Source organism: Morone saxatilis, unplaced genomic scaffold (assembly GCF_004916995.1).
Source record: "Morone saxatilis isolate NCDOM2014 unplaced genomic scaffold, NCSU_SB_2.0 Contig7, whole genome shotgun sequence".
In the NCBI taxonomy this organism is placed as follows: Eukaryota; Metazoa; Chordata; class Actinopteri; family Moronidae; genus Morone; species Morone saxatilis.
In genome coordinates, this window is record NW_023340246.1 from 6,446,598 (window position 1) to 6,469,982 (window position 23,385).

The 23,385-nt window shown below is 40.8% G+C and overlaps 3 protein-coding genes across 3 annotated transcripts; 2 read left to right on the forward strand and 1 right to left on the reverse strand.

The window, feature by feature from the left end:
- Window positions 1–13,715: 13,715 nt before the first annotated feature.
- LOC118340950 (ubiquitin carboxyl-terminal hydrolase 37-like) lies at window positions 13,716–18,129 on the forward strand (the record flags this gene model as incomplete). The annotated part of the gene is given in 13 exon segments (XM_035679116.1): window positions 13,716–14,546; window positions 14,642–14,670; window positions 14,802–14,886; window positions 15,032–15,267; window positions 15,548–15,619; window positions 15,737–15,868; window positions 15,986–16,115; window positions 16,232–16,383; window positions 16,534–16,710; window positions 16,856–16,964; window positions 17,089–17,149; window positions 17,414–17,571; window positions 17,678–18,129. Coding segments are annotated over 13 exon segments (1,482 nt in total). The 5' UTR covers window positions 13,716–14,411.
- Window positions 18,130–19,415: 1,286 nt separating this feature from the next.
- Window positions 19,416–21,570, forward strand: irak1bp1 (interleukin-1 receptor-associated kinase 1 binding protein 1). The gene is made up of 4 exons (XM_035678129.1): window positions 19,416–19,977; window positions 20,762–20,843; window positions 20,985–21,115; window positions 21,207–21,570. Exons 1-4 carry the CDS (start codon window positions 19,697–19,699, stop codon window positions 21,466–21,468), a joined length of 756 nt encoding a protein of 251 aa, XP_035534022.1. The 5' UTR covers window positions 19,416–19,696; the 3' UTR covers window positions 21,469–21,570.
- si:dkey-261l7.2 lies at window positions 21,511–23,320 on the reverse strand. Its single transcript, XM_035678130.1, has 5 exons — window positions 23,201–23,320; window positions 22,904–22,998; window positions 22,363–22,523; window positions 22,154–22,270; window positions 21,511–22,080 (listed from the first exon to the last, which is right to left on the reverse strand). The coding sequence occupies exons 1-5, from the start codon at window positions 23,233–23,235 to the stop codon at window positions 21,967–21,969; spliced, it is 522 nt and encodes a 173-aa protein (XP_035534023.1). The 5' UTR covers window positions 23,236–23,320; the 3' UTR covers window positions 21,511–21,966.
- Between the last annotated feature and the right edge of the window lie 65 nt (window positions 23,321–23,385).

The following is a 23,385-nucleotide window of genomic DNA, read 5'->3' on the forward strand; positions in this document are numbered from 1 at the left end:
ACAGAACGATTGAGAGAATATCTGTTCAAGAATTTTAAAGAATACTCAACAACACGACTTTAATGTTTTCAAAGGTTGCCTGAGCAGTAAGCATGATGGCACTTTTCCAGGAACAACCAACTTGATGAACAAACTCCAGTAAGTCCAGTACATTCACACATGGCAGCTACCCAGTACAACTGCTGTCTTTAACTTGTGACCTCTGAGTGGCTCCACAGCAGCGAGGGTCATAGCTACCACTGAGGACACTGAGGTCATGTCCTCAAAGTTCTTTTCCTAAAGTTCTACAATTAAAAACAATAATAAAACGCTATGAAACACCATTTAGACCTTCATGCTGAGAAATAAAATGCAAGTATAATTTAACTGAGTACAAAAAAATATGACAATTTAAGAACTTCTTTTTGGTTTTGTCTAATTGTGAGACAATTGATTGTGTTGAGAAGGTTGCGAATTTCTAAAATCCTGGCTATGGCCTTGTCTGCAGCTGAAACAGGAGTTAAGAACCACGTTCCACAGCACCTGGAAAGGTTTATCTCATTCGCAATCCCCTCCTGCATGTACGAGAACAAACAAACGGCTGAGGCACCATGATCTTTTGTGAAGCATGTCCTTCTCTCATATACAACCCATCTCCCTGTAGAAACGTTACGACTGTGTTTACGCCCATGCATTAATTACCCAGTTGTTAAAAGTTTAACTTTTCGTCAAAACTATGAAAGCCAAATAAGTAAAACATTGACATGACATAATGGCAAAGAGTGAAACGCAGAAATTGTTCATCTTATTCATCTAATCACCAAGAATTTGGAGCTTGAGTTATGAGTTGATTATTGGCCCACGGGTTCAGAGCACCTCCTGCTGATGAAACAATGATCACCACCTGAACCTATTGTTAAACAGAGCTGAATACTGTTGGTTTTATAACCAATAAAATTGTTCATCGGAAGAGTCTGGAGACGTAAACAATGAAAATCTCCATTTATTGTGTTTTCTCATTCTATCAGCATCTGTTTTTAACAGGGAGGGAGATTTGTGTAGGGAAATAAAAAAATGAAACTTTACTTTTTTTTTTCCTTTCACAATAAAGTCCTAGACAGATGACAGCTGTGGACACACAAAGTGCACGCTGCATGTTTTATCGCCTTCACCCATAAATAAAAAACGCAGAGTGGAAGAAATACAGTCAAAATATACGATTTATGGCAACGGGCACAGGAGGGAGTCTGGAGATTTCTTGGACAATATGAAAATAAAACTGCAATAAAACTGCACGGGCCTTGATTGTGGTCTATGGAGAGACATGGAGGGCCTCCAACACAGCTAACTTTATTACTTCATCTGAAAGAGCGAGAGAGAGCGAGAGAGACATCAACAGATTCAGAGACCATTACAGTCAAATCTTTTTCCCTAAGTGGCCACAGTCTCCATCGAAGGACCCCCAGACCTTCTTCACCCAACATCCAGGGACACAGCGGAGGGCAAAACCTCCTCAGTTCAGTTTACCCAGCTTTTTATTTACGCAACCAACCTTTTTTTTTGGTTTACATAAATCTTAACAACATAATTTCATGGCAGGCATCACAGTAAGTACTATGGTAGTTATATAAACATTGGGGGGAAAGAAGAATTAATGCTTTTAGGAGTAAAATGGATTCTTGTTTATGTAAGTGGTTGGTAACCTTATGATGATCACCAACTGAACAAATAATTTACCGCCACTTTTATTCACCACAACATCACAGTGCCCAACTATGTTGCTCTAAGTATCTAAATCATTGTGAGAGAGCCATCCTTGTGGTCAAAGGAAGAAGAGAAATGCAGACTGCAGAGTCAGAAAATATATTTTTGAAGTGATTACAGCAACAGATAGCCGGGAGAAGGTCTGCAGGACACTCCAGGAAAATGCTCAGGACTTCCATGGAGCTTTACCAGTAAAGGTTGCCCTCTCTTCCTCATTCTCTCTCCTATGAAAATAGCCTATTGTACAGTAGGGTGCTGCATCTTTCTTGGCTTGAGCTGCACATCAGATCTAGAGTTTCACAGAGCATACCGGGGGACCGGCGAAACCGGAGACAATAACAACAAATACAGCCTTGTATTTTTAGGTTGTGATTATAAAGCCCATTTCACAGTTTAATACTCCAGGGAAACCAAAAAAACGTTGTTGTTTAAAGGAACCAACGAACAGAATTGGATCAAATGCTCTGCTGCTCCCAAATGTCCTTGAAAAATGAAAGAAGAGGGCACATAATAGGTCTGCAGTTCATGAAGGAACAGCAGTTTACATGGCTTCCAAACTAACAGATTAATGAGATACACTAGGCACAATGCCCTCTCTTTATAATACTGTACTAAGTAAAGTCTACATTTAAATTATTTTGATACAGTACGTTAATTTTGTATATGCTCATTGCTTAAGGGCCTTAAAAAGTCTGGTGATTAAACACAGCTTTAAAACATTTAAACTAAAATGAATAAATTATATTAATCAAATATAACATTTATGCATTTGTAAGTAACAGATGATTACAATATGAGATTGTAAGCAAATGCAATTTATATAATTATTCTCCTCTTCCAACTACCAAAAGTAATTAAATAAATAGATAGAATTATTCTGAAAAACAGAAAACCTAAATAATAAAAAAGTAACTTCTTAAGTATCTACATTTTAGGATTGAAGACCATGTACTGCCTGTAAAGGCCTTTACTTATCCAATCGCTTCCTATGTGCTGCCTTTTTTTAAACAATGCCATTATGATATACTTTGTTGCCATCTGCTGACCGAACTGAGGTACTGACTAACCCAAATAATACTTGCAATACATTGTATACCCTACTGGTTTTTGCTTTGACTGTTAAGACTGATAAGAATGTGTGGAAATGGCTCACAGATGTTTATAATCATATAGTGCTCTAATGTAAGAAATAACCTTATGTCAACTGATGATAGAGAGGTATGGTTGCATTTATATAGTGCTTTCATCCAAAGCGCTTTACAATTTGCATCTCATGCCACTCAAGCAAGCTATCATGCAAGGAGCTGGTCTGACTATCGAGAGTAATTTGGGATGTCCTGCGCAAGGATAGAACTGTGCATCCTGTGTGTAATGAACAACATACTTTGCTTACAAGAGTATTTCTGCTAAACAAAGTCCTGGAACATATCTGGAGACATGTTCTGTGCTAATGTCTGGAGATTATAACAGTTGCCAACAGAAATACAACAGAAATATAGTTAATGAAGTACGATTCCAGCCTGTAAATAAAGGAACAATGCTGTGATATTGTTTTGTCTCTTATGTTTCAAGGCATTACATTCTGCTGAAAGCATCTTCAGCTACCACGCAGCAGCATCTTGAATGGTGAGTACACAGAGCAAAGAGAATGAGAGGCCAAGTTTAAATAAAACTGGAACTCCAAGTAAACATTGTAGACAATCCTGTAGTGTCGGATGAGAACATTTGTTATGATGGCTGTGGTTCTCTGTGAGAAAACAGTTTTAATATTTTATTTCCACCTACTGTAGTGTTTCCCTCTTTCTGAAAATTGTGTTTTATTCACGTCGTCAGGGTTGGCCTGGTGGAATCCAAGATCAGACTCCTGCTGGGAGCTCTGGAGAGAAAGTGTGCACATTTCCCTGGCCCACGTCAATCTCAACAGTCCTTCACTGCACCACCGAAAGGGATAACGGGTGAGACATATGGTTATATTTGATTGTGGCAGGGAGTGAATGTTGTTCCATTTTTAATACACTACCCTTTTCTATTCACTCATTACTATATGTTTTGCTCTTATGCTATATATTTGCTGTCAGTTTGCAGTTAAAAGTACTAAAAACGTTACTTTTGTAAAAACTGTTTCAGAAGGGGGAATGAGCACAACGATGGCTGATTGGTCTTCGCTTTAATACGGACAGTGGAAAAACACAAAAGATAGACCCTGACCTCTGACCCTCCAGTCCCTCCAGTGGATGGTTTTTTTAGTAGTATGTTTTTTCTTATTCAGTACAAAATGGCAAATGTTGTAAGATATTTGCTGTTGCAGTCTACCAGCCTTAAGAATAGAGACTTCTGAGTTTCTCTAGCCTGCACCACACTTCTCCTCTTTCCTAACATTGTCATGTCCCACATATGACAGACATCCTCTTCATTCCAGGTGGAGTTGTGTTTTCCCCATGTCTTTATGGGTTTTCCTCCGGGTTCTCCAGTTCTCCCACAATTAAAAACATGTAACCGTAAATGCACATCAAAACCTGTATTGTATTTAAATAAAACTTTAAAAACACAATGAATGTTATGTTGTTGTGTTGCAATAGTTAAGCTGTTTAGAGGTTGGTTTGAGGAGGGATGGGAGGTGATGACATCCATTCCCATGGAAATCTAGCTGTTGAATTTTTTTTTTTATATGACCCGAACCAACAATATTGTAGTCCAGGGTAGCTGCTGTTCTGGAATTAAATTCATTCAGACTAGAAAATGCATGGTGCAGTCAGTTTCATTATTTGAGTTCCATGTTTGTCACACAAACATGCACAGACATTGAACCAGCATAAAAGTAAACAACAATAAAATAATCCTATAACAAGGAGAAATATGTGAGTACTTTCGAATGCCAAGTGTTGTAATCTGACAAACTTCATCTAAATAAACTAATAATATTTTTTAACAAAAGAAGACTGTAGAGGAAGTGGATGCTGGAGCCAGGTCTCTCGCTCTCCCCTGCAGACAGCAGGGCTGGCTCAGTGTTCAGTGCTTCTTCCTCCTTCAGGGGGAGACAGGAGTTACTAGGTTTGTTCTGAAATATTAAGATATTCTCCCATCATATTGGCATTTTAATCTCAAACTATTATTTTAAGAATATAACATCCCTGTTGGTCTGGATAATCCACCGAACACACTGGGGACAACATAACAAGGATATTGTTCCTGTGTCACTGTTTAATTTTTACCATGAAATTTTCACTTTAATGTCAGTGAATGTGGTCCTCAATGTTTTTGCAGTGGGGATCCTTTCTGTAGTGATTTGTTTAATTTGGTACTAAATATAGAAAAAGATAGATACCAAGTTCTGATACTGTTATTTTAATTTACTGACTTGTTTGGAGTTTATATACAGGTGTTGAGGACATTTCTTCAAAGAGAGGCTCAAATCAAACCCAAGTACTCATATTATTCATTTGTTTTTTTTTCCTGTTTGGTTACCTGCTGTGCACTTACTAAAATACTTTACAGGTTACAATTTTATGTATAATTTAAGCAAAAATAGACAATAAAATAGACAATGTCTCTATTTCCCCTATAACCAAATTGCATCAATATTTCAGGAAACAGACAATTTATTAATTCACAGAAAATAATAAAGAAACTATTAGGATGTCACAAATCCCTAAAATAAAGCTTTACGGCAGTTATTATCAAAGAATAGCCTCAAGTTTGTGTGCTGTTCTGTGCAAAATCTAAATGCAGTAACTGTACCTCGTTGCAGTCTTCCATTGCTTGCATTATTGCTGCTACCACCAGGTTCACCAGCAAGTAGACAAATGTTTCCAACCTGGAATCAAAATGCATGTTACATCCTCCTGCACAACACTACAATGTAGATTCTGTATATTTTTAAACAGGGACCGGGGCTTTTATGTACCTCAACTAAAGGAACTACAATCCTTTATATGAGAATTACTAATTACTAATTACGAAAATTTTTTAAGCACCTGTCAACTGTTTTGCATTATTGTCCCATTTGCTGTGTTAATTCTGCTGCAGCTGCTGATACAAACACTGCTTCTTCCATCTGTTGGGTTGTAGAGAACTATCAAATATTTAAAAGACCTGATGTGTTTGGTTGTAAGAATGCAGATTTAATGATAAAACTGACTGCTGTGCTGATGTAGGGTTTCTAATGTGCAAACGGGACACAAACAGATACTTCAGGGTCAAAATCTGCAACTGCAAACATTCAAATATTCATTCACTCCAGCATAAATTTCCCTATGCAAAACAAACTCATTCAAGCTCACTGTAGATTTATAATGAATCAGACAAAGGAACAAAATAAAGGCCACAGTGTGTGTGTATACCTGTGACAGTGTCTTGATAATGGTCTTCAGCAGAACTCTGATGTTTTTAGCCTTCAGCACTGAAGAAACACACAGGAGTTGTCACAAATGAGTGTGTATATGTTCACACACATTTACCTACACTTTTGTCACCCAAAGACACCTTTGAGTGTGTGTGTGTGTGTGTGCTAGCCGTGCCACTCTGCAGACTCTCAGGATGCTGGGGTTAATGGGAATTACATCTGACATTTTCATCTTGTTGAAAACGATGCTAATGACGGACACCAAGATGATGGTGATGTCGATCAGATTCCAACTAAACACGCAAACGTCATGTGACATTCAGGCACTTACAATATCTGACATGCAAAAGCGAATAAGAAAATGGACATCACACTCACTCTACCTGACTTTTATGAAGCTCAGCATGCCGACCGCCACAAGCTTCAACAGGACTGATGATGAGGATGGCAGTGAACATGTAGTAGAAATACTCTGTAAGCTTCTCTACCCACTGAACACACACACACAGGTTTATGTCTATCTGTGTGTATGTGTGTGTCTGTGTATGTTTGTGTGCGTGTGCATTGAGGTTGATTATAATGTTCAAAATCATCCAGACACTGAGGAAAATTATGACCGTCCTGAAAAGGTCCAGGAAGTTGCTGGTATGGATAGACCGACGCATGGGGGTGTCTTGTGTGTAATATGGCGTCTGCTCAGGCTCTGAAACACACACACACACAGCCCACACACCCACACACACCGAATGAAGCTATGATCATGAAGGGGATAAAAAAGAAAGCATGCCATTCTTTGTGGTTGCTCACAGGCTTGAGAAGAGACCATTAAGATTCTTTGTGTTTTCTCTTTTTGCATTAGCACTGCCTGTCTTTAAGAAACCATTTAATATCTCTCCTTCTGCAATATTGACATGATGCTTGCTGCAACCCTCCCACCATTAAACATAATCTGGCATTCACTTCAGACTGAGTTTAAAACAATAAGCATAAACATCAAGAACCAGGGTAAAACCAGTAAATACTGGCCATAAAATACCTTGTCTACTCCATAGAGACGCCCATCACCCTCAACCAATGATGTGTGAGCGTCCTTAGAGGTACCGAGTGACCAGAACAAGGCCAATCAGCAGGCCTGAAAGGGAAAACAGAATGCCTATTCAGTCAATACAGAGATTTCCTGGACGCTATATTATGTACGATCCCCAAAAAATTTGGTTTCAAAGTTTCCACCAACACACCACACCACAATTTTCCTTACACCCAGGGCTCCACCAGTGTGAGGCACGCAAGAGCGCCTGAACATTTTATGAGTGATTACAAACGGTGTACCTAAATTTTTGCAGCATAAGAATTCTTTGCCATCTTGTGTTTCCTGGTGAACTGAATGTAACCCTTTGTCAACCGCACTGTTAGTCGCACTGTTGAGTTAAAACTCAATATAAAGTACTAAAATACCAGACAGAAGTACACATTATGAAGAAAAGCAAGAAACCTGAATTTCACTTTCATTTCCTGGCAGAGCTATTATATCAGCACACTGCTGAAGAGAGAGGAGAACAGATGGAAAGCCGGCTCATTACGTGAATGATGATCATTAATGAAGTCATTAACTTTTCAACAGGTTAAATATAAAGCTTTTTAAGACCATTATGAATGCAGTTTAAGACCTACTTCAAATCCACAGAGGCAAAAAAGTACAAAGGATATGTAGGACAATTGGTATTGGTTTGTTTCTTTTCAAAAAACACATTTAAAAGTGAGACTGAAAGGTGCAACATGTAACAATGCAATGTGATGCATTTTTAAGACCTGTCAAATCATATTTAAGACATTTTCAGGCCTTAAATTGAGATTATTGCATTTTACACTACGTTTTTAGACCCCTTACTGTAATAATAAAGTAATAAGTAACTGTAATAATGTGTGGAAGTTTTGCATCACAATGTACATGGTGATAGATCATGTAATTATGCTGATTAGCTGTCCATGATCTGTAGGAGAAAAAATACTTTGTATGTGGATGGGTGTGGAATTAACTAAAAGATTATTCTCTACCAAGAAAATCTGGGAAATGTAGCTTCTGCTTTCCAGTTCACTTTGTGTTTTCCAGATTGTGCTGGCTTCAATGCTAAGCTTTCTCTTCCAACCTTACATCCCCCTCCTTCTCTTCTGTCTGTACCTCAGGCAGGTTGTCAAAGTTGTACATCTTCCCCAGAGGTAGTTGGCCGACAGACAGTCAGGCTTGTTAGTGATGCTTTGTACATCCTCACCCACACAGTGATAGAACTTCCCTTTGAACAACTATAGTGTTTTATGTTACCTGCACCCCAAGGATGCCAAAGAAGAAGAAGAAGGTGCAGCAAATCCGAAATTGCGATGGGTTTAACTGAGACTGAGGCTCGCTTGATCAGCCTGGAACAAACAACATAAACATCTACCTACAGACACAAAATATTGACCAAAATTGACCGAAAAATTGTGGAATACTTACAAACGGCACATGAACATATGCACCAAACACACAAACGGAAAAGAAGAAAAAAATGTACCTCAGTGGGTGAAGTGTAGGGAGCAGGCGTAAAATTTTGAGGATTCCCAGCATGTTGATGCCTGTGCTGGCTAGAGACACAAAGATGTGGACCAAAGACAGAATCACTAGTGAACCATCCATGACGTTCCAAGCAGACCGGCAGTAGCTCTCCTTCCCAAACAGCACACCAAGAGCTAGGACCTGGTGTTAAAGCAACAATACATCAATACAACTTAAAATATTATGGATTCTTTCAAACAAAATCTGAGCTACAAAATTGACTTAAAGGTAGAAAATGATTGATTCATATTTCAGTTAACATTAATATAATTTCACAATACCTTAACCACTACGGTTAAAAGATAAAATTGATGTTTACCTTGAAAAGCATCTCTACCAGGAAGACAGCAGAGAATACGGTTAGCCTGCCCCACTTTAGCTCTGAAGCTTTCAGCTGCTGATCATCATTCACCTTACACACCTGAAATGTATGGAAAATACACTGAAATACTTTGTTGCTTACCTGCTCATGGTGCTGTAAGGCCATGATGAGAACACTGAGCAAAACAGAAACATAATCACTCTGTCGAAGAGTTTGCTTCTAACAATCCTCTTCAGTTTTCTCTGGAATGGGATCCAGGCCTGAACCTGGAAGACAGGGGACTCGGTTAAGTGACCCCTCGTTAGTGAGTCAACTATACTGCTGCTTGTGGCACTGCAAAAAACTGTCACTTAGTCTCACCAGTAAGGAATTGCAATTGTGCACCCTGCTACAGTGTCTAAAATGACAAGACACAATTAATAAGTGAAAATAGACCAATGGGGCTATTTTCAATTAAAATTAATATGTGTGTTTCTGTGTTTTGTGTTGCAATTCTGGAGGAATTCAATAACATGATATAGTATGAATGACACAGCAAGTAATGTAACTAAAGTTAGGTATGTTGTGGGTTTGCAAACTGTAGCTACATTTGCTGCTGCAGAGAGGACGAGATTGTCTCCCAGAGCCAGCACACCAGCTCCAGACACAGATACTCACAAATCTCCTGCTACTATAGCTAACATCACAACAACAGCACCTCTTGGCAAACTAGGAAGCAAGCTGAATGTGCGCAGGCAAGTCATTTAATGTTTCAATTTAATTTATTCGCCAAATTTGACAAAAAGTGTGGATTAGAATCACATTACCTAGGATGACTTACCCCACCTTTAATTAATGCAACCTCAATTATTCCACACTCAGCTTGGTACCAAAAAGCTCCAGACACATAGACAGGGGAAAACCAGCAAGTGCTTTGAACTAGAGGCACATCCAAGATGAATTTAAACTTCATACACATGCCCGTACACAGTTATGCACACAGATATTAATTCAAACTACAACTTTGACCACAAACAAAGTGCTGCATTAAAAACCATACACATACAATAACTAACCTTGGTCTGGTATAGCGAGCGCCACCTCCTCCACCTGTCCCTCCAAACCAGTCTTTATTAAGTTAGAGGCTGGAGGGTTAGAAGGTGGTCTATAGAGGAAGGGGTAAAAAGAGGGGAAACAAGCATGTTAGAGTGAGAGAGGAAACGGGAGGGAGAGATAATATGCACACTACTAGGTATATGAAAGATGTTTATATTATAACAAAATGTATAGTATATAAATATTGCAATATAAAGTATATAAAGTACTTATAATGCAAGAACCCGATGAGTGTAATACTATTATATATTTAATATTTGGATTATAATTACAGCATTAATGAGAAAATATCATTTTAGTTTTAACAAGTTTGTATATTGTTGTGTTGTATAATCCCTATTACAGTACATGCATCATATTCTATAAACTCATATCTTTATATCTGCAAACTACCTATAACTAATGCTAACATAATGCTAGGCTTTGCAATGTCACCTGAAGTTATGAGGTGTCTTTAGGCTGATACAAGAGAATAACGGAGAGTTTCTGCTCAAATATTTATCCACTTATTAAAGTTTGTTCAGGTTCATTTCACCAGTGAGTCAGCTAACTGCTAATGGTGAAATACTTTCAGCTAGCTGAGTATTAGCAGCTTAAAAGTTAATAAACTGCATTAGAGGGATAAACATTTGACAGTAAACAGCTAGCTCACCATTAAATAACAGATTCATTAAGATATCACCGGGGCATGTTTTTGGTATTCAAGATACTTTTCAATAAGGTGAGTGGTTTAGAAAGAGAAAGACGCCATGTCAGAGTCACATTACCACCAAGTGTAACGCTAGCTTTAAATCCTGTGACCCAATTTCATCCAACATTGCAAAGGTTTTACCATACTTTATCACTTTAACTGCCAATAACTCACACATTTTATTTGATATCGTCAGTCTCATTTGTAACCTGCTTTGTAAGACTTTGTGACGCTAGATAATTAGCCTTAATTAATTTGCTAACCTAAAAATGACCAAAGGGTTGACCAGATATTAACAGGTCGCTTTAAAGTGGCTGTACAGACAGACTTAGGTTAGTTTGTGGTTAAACAGCTATTAAAATATATGAAACTCTGTGTGTGTGTGTGTGTAGGGGATAAATGTTGTGCATTTGACAGAATACAAACTTTAGCCATAGCTATAGCTAATGTTAGGTATTGTTAAGTCACAATATGTAGCCTGACATCACTCATTCATTATTAATTCAACCTTTGAAGTAGCGGAAAAAACACATATTCCCTACGTGGGAAGTACAAACTGGGAAAAGGCCCTTACGAGAGAAACAAGGTGCTGGCTGCGGTCAACTTGTTGTCCATTTGTACTTGGATGTGTTAGGAAGTCCGTTCAGGTTGGAAACAGGTGAGTTAACTAACATTAACAGGTAGTTACACTGACATGCCAGGCTCCAGTGTTGTTTTAACACAATGAACACGATGTGACAATAAACAGTTTCAGCCTCAATCTGTAAGATGGGTGTGGGAAATTAAACAGTATTGACACGATAATAATATAATAAAATAATAATGTATTTATATGTATATGAGTGTGGTACTGAATTGTTTTAATGTAACCCGGAAGAGTAAAGTAGTCCTCAACAAGGTGACAGCTAATGAACAAGAAATTATACATTTTTCATATAAAGATTTTTATTCCATAAGATCTTAAATTCAATATTTAGCATTTAAATGTGTGCAAGCATGTTGGTAAATGCAGTTGATAATATCATTTTGTGATCCATTGAGAAACTCATATAATTTAGGATTGATGTTATATTAGTTATGTTCTGCAGCTCCTTTAAGCTGCTGAATGAAGAAGAGAACCAGGTATAACGTCATGTTTATCCTTCAAATGTAACATATTTATCATATTTTAAACAAAACAGAATAATGCATCCACAAGCACTTGATCTTGAACAATGACAGAAAAGATTAATCATTCATTATCAATATGGTCGATTCTTTTTCTGTTTATCTATCCGTCAGTTTATTATATTTTCTAATGGAGGAGGCAAGTCAATACATCTAGTTCAGCTAGTGCAAGAAAACAATGTTAGATAGAGTTAAAACATCACAATATAGACAGTATATACAACAACAGAAGCAAATTCAATTTTAAATTCAAATATTATTATTATATAATTATTATTGTAAATGCAGTTATTCACACTAAATATCTCAGAAGTGACATCTTTCAAGTCCAAAGACTATTAGACTGAGAACATCAATTCTCTGTGTCAATTAATCAATTATCAAAACAGTTGACAATTATTTTTCTGTTGATCTGTCAGTCAGATAATGTCTATCACCAATTCAGTTCTCATATAATCAACCTTCGATTTAACATTATTATTTTTCATTATAAATTATATTAAAATCCCACAATACTTTTGCTAAATAAACATCAGTGAGATATTGTTGGTAGTCATTCTCCCTCTTGTATGTCTTTATCTGTTTCCAGATGTGTCCTCATCTGCAGCAGCAGCATCACAGACAGTCTGTCTTCCTGTACATACTCCTGTCGGTTGTCACAAAAACATCCAACTGGACTCCAGCTCTCTTCAAAGTGTCGCAGCTAGGTGTGTCAGCTTTAACATGTTCTGCCATCCTCAATGAGTCCTTTAAATCAACCTTAACCCTAAGTCCACAATGTATGTGTCCACATCTGGAGGAATCTGATGACATACATTTGAACCAAGGTTGTTTGTTATGATCTGTTTTGTCAAAGCAACAATAATCAGGATCAGCCAACTAACTACAAATGCTACAACTTGTGTGTCACGTGTGAAGTTACACAACAGTGGTCAGGTACAGCACAATAGCACATTTTGTACCAAATATAAAGCATTATTAAGCTTTTTCATGGTTAGATTTAGGCACTGACAGCCCCTGGTTATGGTTGATCTGTTTTTAATACCAAGAAAAACTCCCAATATTTACACTCAAAGCGTTTATCTTTTCTTTAAATCTTAACTTAAATGCCTTTTGTTAAAGTCCACCCAAGACCGAGGAAGGATGGTGTGATGGTTTCAGTGGTAAGAGGACCACAAGAGGTGTTGGAGAGATATAAATACCTTGGAGCTCACGTCGACCACAGACTGGACAAATTAAATCAAATGAGCTTTTTGAGTATTAAACTCTGAATAAATACCTTTAACTGAGATTGTTGCTTATTTAGACATATTTAATGTTCAGTTTTCAGGGTTTTTAAAGTTGTGTTTTCTTCTCTCGTCTTTTGTTCCGCACAAAGACTGCAAGCAGAGGGAAACTGTTAGCCTAGCTACATGAAAAGCTAGTCTAGGCATTGTTGCTCAAGAGCTAAAGCAGCTCCACAATAGTGTCTCATTTTCTACTTTTACATGTTGAATAAGCAAGAAACATGGAGACAGCTTCAAGATCTTCTTTTTTACTGTTGTGGAGCTAAGCTAGCAGTTTCCACCTGCTTCTAGCGCTGGGTCTGAGGGAAGCTAGGCTACACATCTTGAACTGGACGCAGACATTAAACTGATATCATGTTCTCATATGACTCTGAATAAAACATTAACAAAATAAAACTGTTTATGACACAATGATTTCTTAAAATAAGATGTTGAATGCAGTTTAACTTATAAATAAACAGGAGTTTATTTGTGGCGATATCAGTAATATTTAGTAAAGCATGTAAATGCTGCTAGCTAGCTAGTTGGGGCACACAGTATACAGTCCATACACGTATACATAGTACACACAGTACTTATATGTTTGTATACAGTATATATTCATACACATATAAAAGAACACAATATGCAAATGAGGACAGAATGTAGTTTCTGACATCACAGCAGTTGAGTGAATTCTAGAACTGATTCTAGAGTGCAGAAGGTGTTACTAATACCAGTGTATCAACCTCAGACAGACAACAGTAGTCTAAAGGACATTTTAGGTTAACTTGTGTTTACAGAGCGATCAAAACAGCAACCAAAATGTTTGGACTGCGTTTTTTTGGACAGAAGGTTTGTTTCTTAGATGATCTATACACTTTTCTGTAGCTTCTGTACTGTTGATGTGACCTTGTGAACTGAAAAAGTTGCTGTTGTTTAGACTTTCATCCAGTCCGATGTCTCGTAGATACTTTCTGTCAACTATTATTATATCAGCTATGAAGACATTATTTTTCTCACAATATTCAACTCATTTGTCTTTATTCTGACCAGAAACAACAAACACCTGCAGAGGATGTTGTGGCAGCTGAGAGCGAGCAGCTCCTCGGCTCTCATAGGTAAGTAATGTATAACTGTTCTTTTACTGTTGTCCTAACACTTTTTATTTATTTACAGTTTCATTAGCTAAACTAATGATTGATTTCTGGCTAAAGATGATTCCACAATGCAATAAAATCTTGTTTCTGTGTACCAACAGTGCTGCTGCTGCCGCCTCTGAAAGGACCAAGAGGGCGCCATGGTGGAAATGCCTCTTCTGTCATTGTGAGGTATGTTTGACAGAACGTGTCAGAGCTTCATGTTCACTTCATTTTATTCGACTGTAACATTCATATTTATTGATACTGTTTTTTTTACTGTACAGAAGAAGGAGGATGACAGGAGCAAAGAAAGGTAAGACACTTAGTAAATGACCCTTAGCGCACTGGTTCCTAACCTGCTAATGTTAATGACATAGGAACGTACAATTATTTTCATTTTTTTCTGGCTATGAGGTAAATGAATCTAAACATGTTTCTGTTCAGCACTTCTGACAGCACCGCAGCGGTCGAGTTGAGCTCGAAGGTCCAGAAGAGCCACTGGTGGCATCGGCTGCTGAGATGCTGCAAGGTACGTTCCACAGAAAGAGCCAGAAGTCAACATTAACCAGACAGTCACCAGTCCGGGCTAAATGAGAGCAGTGTACAAAACCAATGCACTTTACTAGTCTGTCTTTGCTTTATTGAACCATGAGAGTTGGTTTTTCCTCCATCAGAGAAGACATCGGGTGGCTCCGTCTCCAGAGGAGGAGGAACCTCAGGGCCCTGTGGAAACCCAATCAAACGCGGTTCCTCAGGAGGCCGACGTGGTGCAATGTGAGGAGCCAGTCGCACTCTTCGGCGGGCAAGGAGACACAATGGCTGACACTTCATTGTTGGCAGAGCTGCTGAACCCCGACACCATCCTGGAGCAGACTGTAATAGAGGCGCTGATCCGGGAACAAGTGAGCAGGTCAGCTAAACACTAGCTCCACATTTACTGATGATACACTCCAAATCAATATATTACATTCTCAGCAGCATTTATTTCATCAGCTGTGTGACTTCAATGTAAAGATAATATGTGAAAGGCACAAAGAGCTTGGCTGCCAGTACCCATAAGGTGTTTCTGTTATTTTGTCCACCTTCCTTATTTTTATCCCTGCTGGTTTAATTGACTTTTCTGAACTACTTTTTAAGCTTCTTGTCACGTTCATTGACGGCGTGTTTGTGTTTTTATTTTCTCTCTGTAGAACCACAAGGAGTGGTGCTGGTCGTGGGGATGCTGTAAAGCGGAGCACCACCACCACGACCGACCGCTTCGGGTAAGTACAGCTGCAAAAGTCCTAACAACATGTGAATCCATGAGCTCCAGTCTGTGATTGGTCAGTGAAGAGCTGACGATGTTGACGTTTGTTTGACTGGTTGTGTTTGTGTGTCAGGTTTCCAAACATCGGGCAGACCTGCTACCTAAGCTCCTGCCTGCAGAGCCTCCTTACCCTGGAGGACTTTATAAGGGACCTCAGCAGCCAGGAGCAGGTCTGGACTTCAGTGCCTAAGGCCCAGCTGATCAGGTCCAGTAACACCCCCTACCACACACACACACACACACACACTTGTCACTCTCAAGTTCCTCCACAAATCTAAGGAACAAAATGTAATAACAGATCTAATTCTTTCACCCTGTGTAGAAGATTAATGGCGATCAGAGACGTCCACACCTCCACAGACTCCGAAAGGAAAGGCCGCCTCCTTCGTGGATTTATGAAGGCGCTTTCGGTCCAGGCTCCTGAGTTTGGCGAACTCGGAAACCTGCAAAAGGTAAGTCAGCTGCTTTAAGTTCCATAAATTGAAATCCTCCTGATTATTTTTAGTTAGTAGTTTAGTTTAGTTTGTTTTCTGTGTATAAACCCCACTGTGTGTTTCTGTGAGTTCAGGATGCTCACGAGTTCCTGACCTCAGTCCTGGACCAGATAAGGAGTCTGTCCCCTCACCTGCAGGTCGTTGCAGCCAGCACGGGCAGGAGGTACACCTGCCCTGTGGACGACCACCTGGTGTTCAGGATGGAGCACACCAGGACATGCAAGAGGTAAAGCCCTGTAGGAAATCATCACACATACATAGACATGTCTCAGCTGGGCCCCCCACAATGTGATTCTGTGCCCCACTTTGTCCCCCTAACAACCTGTCCTGACCTCTGTGACTGTATTTTGATGTGTACTGATCCTTTAATGTGCAGGTGCGGGCTCCAGTCAACGAGACAGGAGGAGTTCTCCAACCTGTCTCTGGATCTGGTTCCTGGAGGATCTGTGGAAGACATGCTCCAGGACTACGTGGAGGAGACAGAGTTGGAGTTCAGGTGCGAGTGTGGAGGCAACACATCGGGCCAGAGGTCTGCCTTCGTGACCCTGCCAAGGTGAGTGACATCACATCGGTCTTAAATGAACACCTGAGCTGAGTGGTTCCCAAACTGGCCTCCACTTTAATTCACAATACTCTGACAGACAGAAAACAGATAACGCAGTGATCATATTGCTAACCTCTCTCCCTAACGTCTACAGAGTGCTCGTCTTGCACCTGAAGCGCTTCCGCTTCACGCCTGCATTTCAGCAGGTGAAGGTGCACGACCCCGTCGGGCTGCTGAGGGACATGGTGGTGTCCTCCAACCAGGTAAAGACAAACTCAACTCACCTGAGAACAAACAGAAGCACCAGGCTGATGTGAAAGTAAACGCGTGTGTGTGTGTGTGTGTGTGTGTGTGAAGCTAACTCCCATTCTCCGTGTTCATTGTCAGGACGCCGGCTGTTACAGTTTGGTGAGCGCTATCAGCCATTTCGGCTCCACGGGAGAAGCAGGTAAGATGATGACACACTTCTGTAGGCCTCTATCATGAGCTCAGACACGTTAGAGACAGACACTGCTGAACATTACTACTTACAATAAGTCTCCTTATTTGAACTGAACAGGAACTTTAAGCCTTTCTTTTGAAATGATGTACTGGGACGGATTAGATCCGTTTTTTCTTTCATGGTTTTGATTGACATTAAATCACAATAAAGTAAGTTAACCTGCATAACCTCTGCACTTTAAAGCATTAACAACCGTCTCTCTCCTGTTAGGACACTACATCTGTGACAGCGTCCATCCGGACGACTGTCCAGATGAGCCAACGGACCGCTGGCTTACCTTTAACGACTCATGGGTAAATGAAACAACCGGCGAGTCTGTGTGTGAGCAGCGGCAGGAGTCGGCCTACATCCTGTTCTACAAGAGACAGGTAAGAAGACAACACTGGTCACATCCTGCGCTGAGCTCCAGAAGAGGGCACATAGTTTGAAACACAACATCAGTGTATTTACCGAGTGTTTTGTCTGTATTCTCAGGTGTAGAAGGTGGGACGGTCCGGAAGACCTGATGCCAGAGGAAGGGACCCGAGCGCCGTCATCCAGTCCAGAGGAAACGCCGCGGGAGGAAGTAAGGTAAGTGTGTCTCTGTTTGACTCTGCATGTGGTGACCATGGAAGCAGACGACCGATGACCCCGCCGACCACTGAAGGATGGACGTCAGAGGCGCCGTGGCCAGGAGCAGCAGGACGTCCCACAGCCCACAGGAGGATGGGCTCCCCCAGAGAGCCTCGGTTCCTCCCAAGGTTTCTTCCAATCAGAGGGAGTTTTTCCTTGCCTCCGTCGCCCCACAGTCGCTGGACAGCAGGACGAATCCGCCTCGTCTCGTCAGCATCGAAACCAAGACTGGAGCTTCAGACAGAACTATTACTGTCACGCTGTAGAGACGGTTCTGTATTGTACCAGCGCTCGGCTTGCTCTCTGGGAAGAACTGGAAAGAGAAAGAATGAAGCTCAGAGTAAGTTCAATCAGGAAGACCTGCTTTTGTTCATCCCTTCATCCACAATTCTCTCTCTCTCTCTCTCCATCAGCCAATCACACTTTCTTGTCGTATTTTAAATCTGTTCTCCTCCCTGTTCACAGATTATCCTCCACCCCATTCACCTCCCCTTCATCAGAGTAACTCCTCATCACATCAGTCTTCAGCCACTCCCTCCTTTAATTACCATCCCCCCTTTTCCAATATGACATCGCCACAATCGGGCCCAATCGCTAAAAATACTTTTTATATTTCTTATCTGATGTGTTTGTTAATGTTTGTATGTTTTTACTCAGACCAGTGTCTGTCCTAATTTATATATATGTATATAATATAATATCAAAATAAATAAATAAATAAAATATACTTTGTTCTTTGTGTTTTATTGCCTCTCAGTATCAGAGGCAGTCGTTATGGTGCAAAATGTGTAGCTATTATAGGAAGAGACAAAGAATAAGTGCTGGTGTATACAGTATATGAACTGTTCTTTTATTGCAGGCGTCATAAAGAAAGAAAGGGAAGGACATAAAACCACAAGTTTGGGGTTTGACTGCGTTTTTACCAAATGAAGCTGTCGACCTGCTCTGAGCAGGCGGGCGGAGGACCGTGACACACTCATGGCACCAAGACTCCAGATTGCACACCCTCTGCTGCACCTGTCCTCACTACGTTAGGAAACCTGGGTAAGATTTACAGGAAGTGAAAACCAGTGTCTGCATGAATGCACCATGTTCAGACAACATACAGCCTGTCTGTCTACTGGACCTGCTGTCTGTCTCTCCATAGAGACAATTGTTGTGTTGTTTTAGGGATATTTTAAAGGACCGGTGTTTCTAGAAAAGCGCCCTATAAATAAAATGTAGTATTATTGTTATTATTATTAAAGTGAGGTTGAGGTGAAGGTATGTCAGCATACTAAGGCAGAAAACCAAATGTTTATCCTTCAAGTGTACCATATTTACCATATATGCCATACATACAGATCAGCCTTTAGACAGAAGTCCTAGCAGCAGGATGGCTGCAGGGTAAGTGAATGTAACAGCAGTCAGGTGTAGTCTGAACTGGTTTCTAAAGTAACACAAATCATAGAAACACAATATTATTACAAAAAATAAAAAGGGGCCATCTTCCAAGTGCAAAAGTTTGGCAAACATCTGTTTTTAACCTTCTTACATCATTTGGGCTATTTACGTCCTGATTCATGGGGCCAGTGGGAGCACAAGTCACAGTTGTGATGAAGAGCACCGTGTGGAGCACGGACTGGACTTTGAATAACACCCCATAACTCGGGGACCCGTACCTGGGTTTGCCTGAGGCCCCTAAATCCGCCGCTGGCTGCAAGGCTCTTCATTTCACCGCCACACTGATTCTCACAATCCTCTTACAACCTCCGTTTCTCATCTAGAAAGGCACGATATGTGAGCGGTGTTTGTAGTTCTTGGACAGGAAGTAGCCTACAGATCCCGACGAGCATTTCGCCTATTGCCATAGCAGCGGGAAGTTGGTTTGTGTCCGCCATCATGGACAGCTACAGTCGAGTCTTCGCTGCGGTTTTACCGGCTGCTGGTCGGGAGTTAGCCGGTAATGAGAACGAGCAGGAGGTCGATGTGCGAGCAGTGAGCCGTCCCAGTAACCGGGCCAGTAACCGGGCCAGGGAGCTCCAGGTGTCGGGAGCAGCGGAGGTCTGCTGCCCGGCGGACCGAGTGTCGGTCCGGGTCGGAATGTGCAACAGCAAAGACTCAGTCAACGAGGTGACCAACAGCGTTTCACGGCGACTTGAATACATTTTACAAACTGTCAGGTGAACAAAATACACAGATATATTCAACTGTATAACTTTAAAACTGTTTTAAACACTAACTGTAAACTATTAGCTAAAGTTAAACTAGCTAACGGCAGTGCTGTACCGGAGGAAACCTACGGTGATATCAAAGGATGAGAAGTAGGACTATTAGCTACTGTAAAAGTTGTTTAAGTTGTAGTAAAGTAAGTTATATCCAGTTGGCTTGTACTCTCACTGCTGTGGAGATACTTTTTGGAAAGTCCTGCCTTCCTACTTTAGCGTGAGCAGAGTAGCAGCAGAAGTGTTAGCACTAAAACGTACTTAATAAAACAATGTTAAAGGTACTCAGTCACTAGGACTAGTGTTAAAGGACTAGTGTTAAAGGGATAGTTACTGATGGATAAAGGTGTAGCATCTCAGTAAAATGCAGTAGAGTCGAGATGTCCCTCCATAATGTGGTGGAATGTCAGTATGAAGGAGCATAAGATTAAAAACTAAATAAATACACATACAAACTGTACGTCAGTAACGTTACAGTACCAGAGGAGATGATGAGCTCCTCTCCACCACAGTAATGAATGGTTTCACCTGAAGCATTAACATGCCTTTAATTTAATACTAGTAGTAGGAGTAATAGTTGTCACAAGTACTATAATAATGTAACCATGGCAATGAACCATCAGTTAAACATTTGTATCTGTTCATAAGGGAATTGGATTGTATGCTATATTTCACCATGTTCTCTAAGTCTCAAAGCACAACCTGATGGCAATGAATGTAATGTTTGTTTCATTCTGGTTAGACAACATGGTGTCAGTGAGACAGACGCCTCCGTGAGGAGGTTTCTCCACCGAGAGGCAGACCAGTATCGCATGGATGCAGAGGTGGAGTATTCGGACCAACACTAAGGATTCAAATGTGTGTGATGCTATAAAGGTACATCTTATCTCAACCCTTCCCTGACCCCACAGCATACGTGTGTACGTGTGTGTGTGTGTGTGTGTACATGACTGTCGTCCTCACAGGTCGTGGTCACTTTCTCAGACTTTGAGAAGATGGAGCGAGTGTGTAGCATCCTGCTGGAGAAGCTGGACAAGAGTGTTTGTGTGGGAGCACCGCAGTTCTACCACAGTGATGAATGCCTGAGTCAAATGAGGTATAAAACACCCTTCTCAACAGCACTGTAATATCTGGACAGACTTATTCTTCTGATGAATGTAACTAGCGTGTGTTTGTCCGTGCTCCAGGCGGCGTGCGTGCGTCTCGGCAGTTGAAAATGCCCAGCAGAAGGCCTGCGAAGTCAGTCAGCTCCTGGGGCAAACTCTGGGACCCCCGCTGCTGGTCAGAGAGGAGGAGACAAGGGAGTGGAGGAATGACGATGAGGAGGGTGGAGGCAGAAGCCAGGGTGTCGCATCCCTTCCTCACCTTCCCTGCACCCCCACAATCACTGCCTCCTCACGGGTGTCCGTGTCCTTCAGCCTCAGAGACAGAAGCAGGAAAAAACTCTGAGGACATTTGTCACGGACTCATGAAACCAAAGAGCAGGTTGTCACAGTTTGAAGGATTTTTATTGCTTAGTTGTAAAGGCTGAATAAAAGTGCAGTTTTTCAAGGTTTTTTTTCTTCCTCAGCCAACACAAAAACTACATGGGAAAATGACAGATTTCAAGCATTTTCTGCATCTAACTGAACTCCAGCCTCAAATCTGTCTTTAAAAATCAGGCAGGCATTAAATTACATTTTTAAAAATCTGTTTTCTCTATCTATTTTTTGGCACATGAAATTAAAATACTGTATACTTGTAAATCTTAAAGAAATACAAGATGCACAACAGAGCTAAATCACTTTTAAGTGAGTCCCTGTGTTACTCCACATCTGCAAAAGACACCCTCGCATTGAGATCCAGCAAGGAGGGATCTGAAAATTATCCTCAATCTGTTTAAATCTTCAATTTTACAATGGACTACCAGGTCAGTACTTCTATAGAAAACACGTCGCAGCTCAGCAGTCAGGTGGCTTCATCCATGGCATCCTCGGGGAAGATCTCTCTGAGCCAGGGCTGCATGACGAACCGCTCCCCGTCAAAATGCGTGAAGTAATTCTCCAAGGTAGCAATGTCCGGCTAGAGACATCCAACAGTCAGTCCAAAATCTGTCGTGTGTGTGTGTTTATGTGCTGTGATTTTCAGTACATACCCTCATCCCGGTGATGCGCTCCAGTTGTGTCTGGGGCAAGTATCCGACTAACACCGAGGAGGGTCCAGGCCCGCTGAACAGCACTTTATAATGGGGCGTATTCTCTGCTTTGGTGCCCTGCATGCACATACACAGTCACAGACGCCACTGATGTTTAACTTTTCAACCCACGGCTAGAGTTTTGGTTTTTTTAAGAGTTGTTGCTTTACCTCAAAGTTGGAATACACTCTGTCGACCCACTCTGGAGGTGCTCGCATCTCGGGGTCCCAGCTCACCACCACGCCAACCATGTGGCCCTTCCTCTCCATCACCACCTCTCCAACCCGCAGAAACACGTACGGAGGACGAGGGCTGCGCGCTGTCTTCGAGGCTGCAGGGAGGAAGAAAAACAAGAGAATCCAGTGTGCTGCAGTCAAAATCAACCCACAGACTATTCACTGTTTTAAAAAAAAAAACTCACTCATTTGTTTGCAAGTGTGTGTATTTGCTTGCTTCCTTTAGGGGTTTGATCTAAACTGACAGGAAAATGGCCACAGCACCATTGCATCAGGACAATTTCATTACGTATGGTTTCGATCCAATGAGCTTAGTTTGCCTTTTGGTAAATTAACACTAAGAGTAAGCACCTAAAAGAAGCTAATGTAGTTAGTGGTTCATTGTGCACAGCCCATATGATAAAGGCTTGATTTGGTACTTGCAGAAGGGCTGCAGTTCTTCTTTTCTGTAATTCTAAAAAAAATACAAACAAACCTCCAAAGAATCCGTGGTCGTTGTCAAAAAGCATGGTCTCAATGGGGAGTGACTCTTTTGCCACTTGCTCTCCCTCCCCCAAGCCAACCAAAGACCTTTGGAGAGGAACATAATGTCAGTGTGGACATACAAGTGAGTGGCCTGTGAGTGTTTCTGTAGCCCTACAAGAACCTTAAACTGTAGAAACCACCTTTAAAGGGGATGGAGGTGGTGCATGATGGGATGGGAGAGGGAACATAAGGTAATGCCTTGAAATATGAAAACATTAAAACACAATGGCAGACATCCCATACTCACTGGACTTTGGACATCTGCTGGTTCGCCCAGTCCATCCAAACAGTCCCATTGAGGAAAGATCTCCTCCACTCTTTCCAAATTCGAAGCAACCTGAAACACAGTGATGATTGATTAACTATAGACAATAACGCTAAATAATAACAACTTCAGGGATGCTCTACTTTCTCTATGACATTCATATACAA

Excerpts from the sequence above, each read along its gene's own strand:
- si:dkey-261l7.2 (XM_035678130.1), bottom strand. The coding sequence starts at position 23,235 with ATGGACTGGGCGAACCAGCAGATGTCCAAAGTCCA. Across the intron at positions 22,999-23,200 it reads CAGCAGATGTCCAAAGTCCA|GTCTTTGGTTGGCTTGGGGG; the intron begins GTGAGTATGGGA and ends TCCTCTCCAAAG. Across the intron at positions 22,271-22,362 it reads GAGTGTATTCCAACTTTGAG|GGCACCAAAGCAGAGAATAC; the intron begins GTAAAGCAACAA and ends ATGTGCATGCAG.
- irak1bp1 (XM_035678129.1), top strand. The coding sequence starts at position 19,697 with ATGGACAGCTACAGTCGAGTCTTCGCTGCGGTTTTACCGGCTGCTGGT. Across the intron at positions 19,978-20,761 it reads TACATTTTACAAACTGTCAG|ACAACATGGTGTCAGTGAGA; the intron begins GTGAACAAAATA and ends CATTCTGGTTAG. Across the intron at positions 20,844-20,984 it reads AGTATCGCATGGATGCAGAG|GTCGTGGTCACTTTCTCAGA; the intron begins GTGGAGTATTCG and ends TCGTCCTCACAG.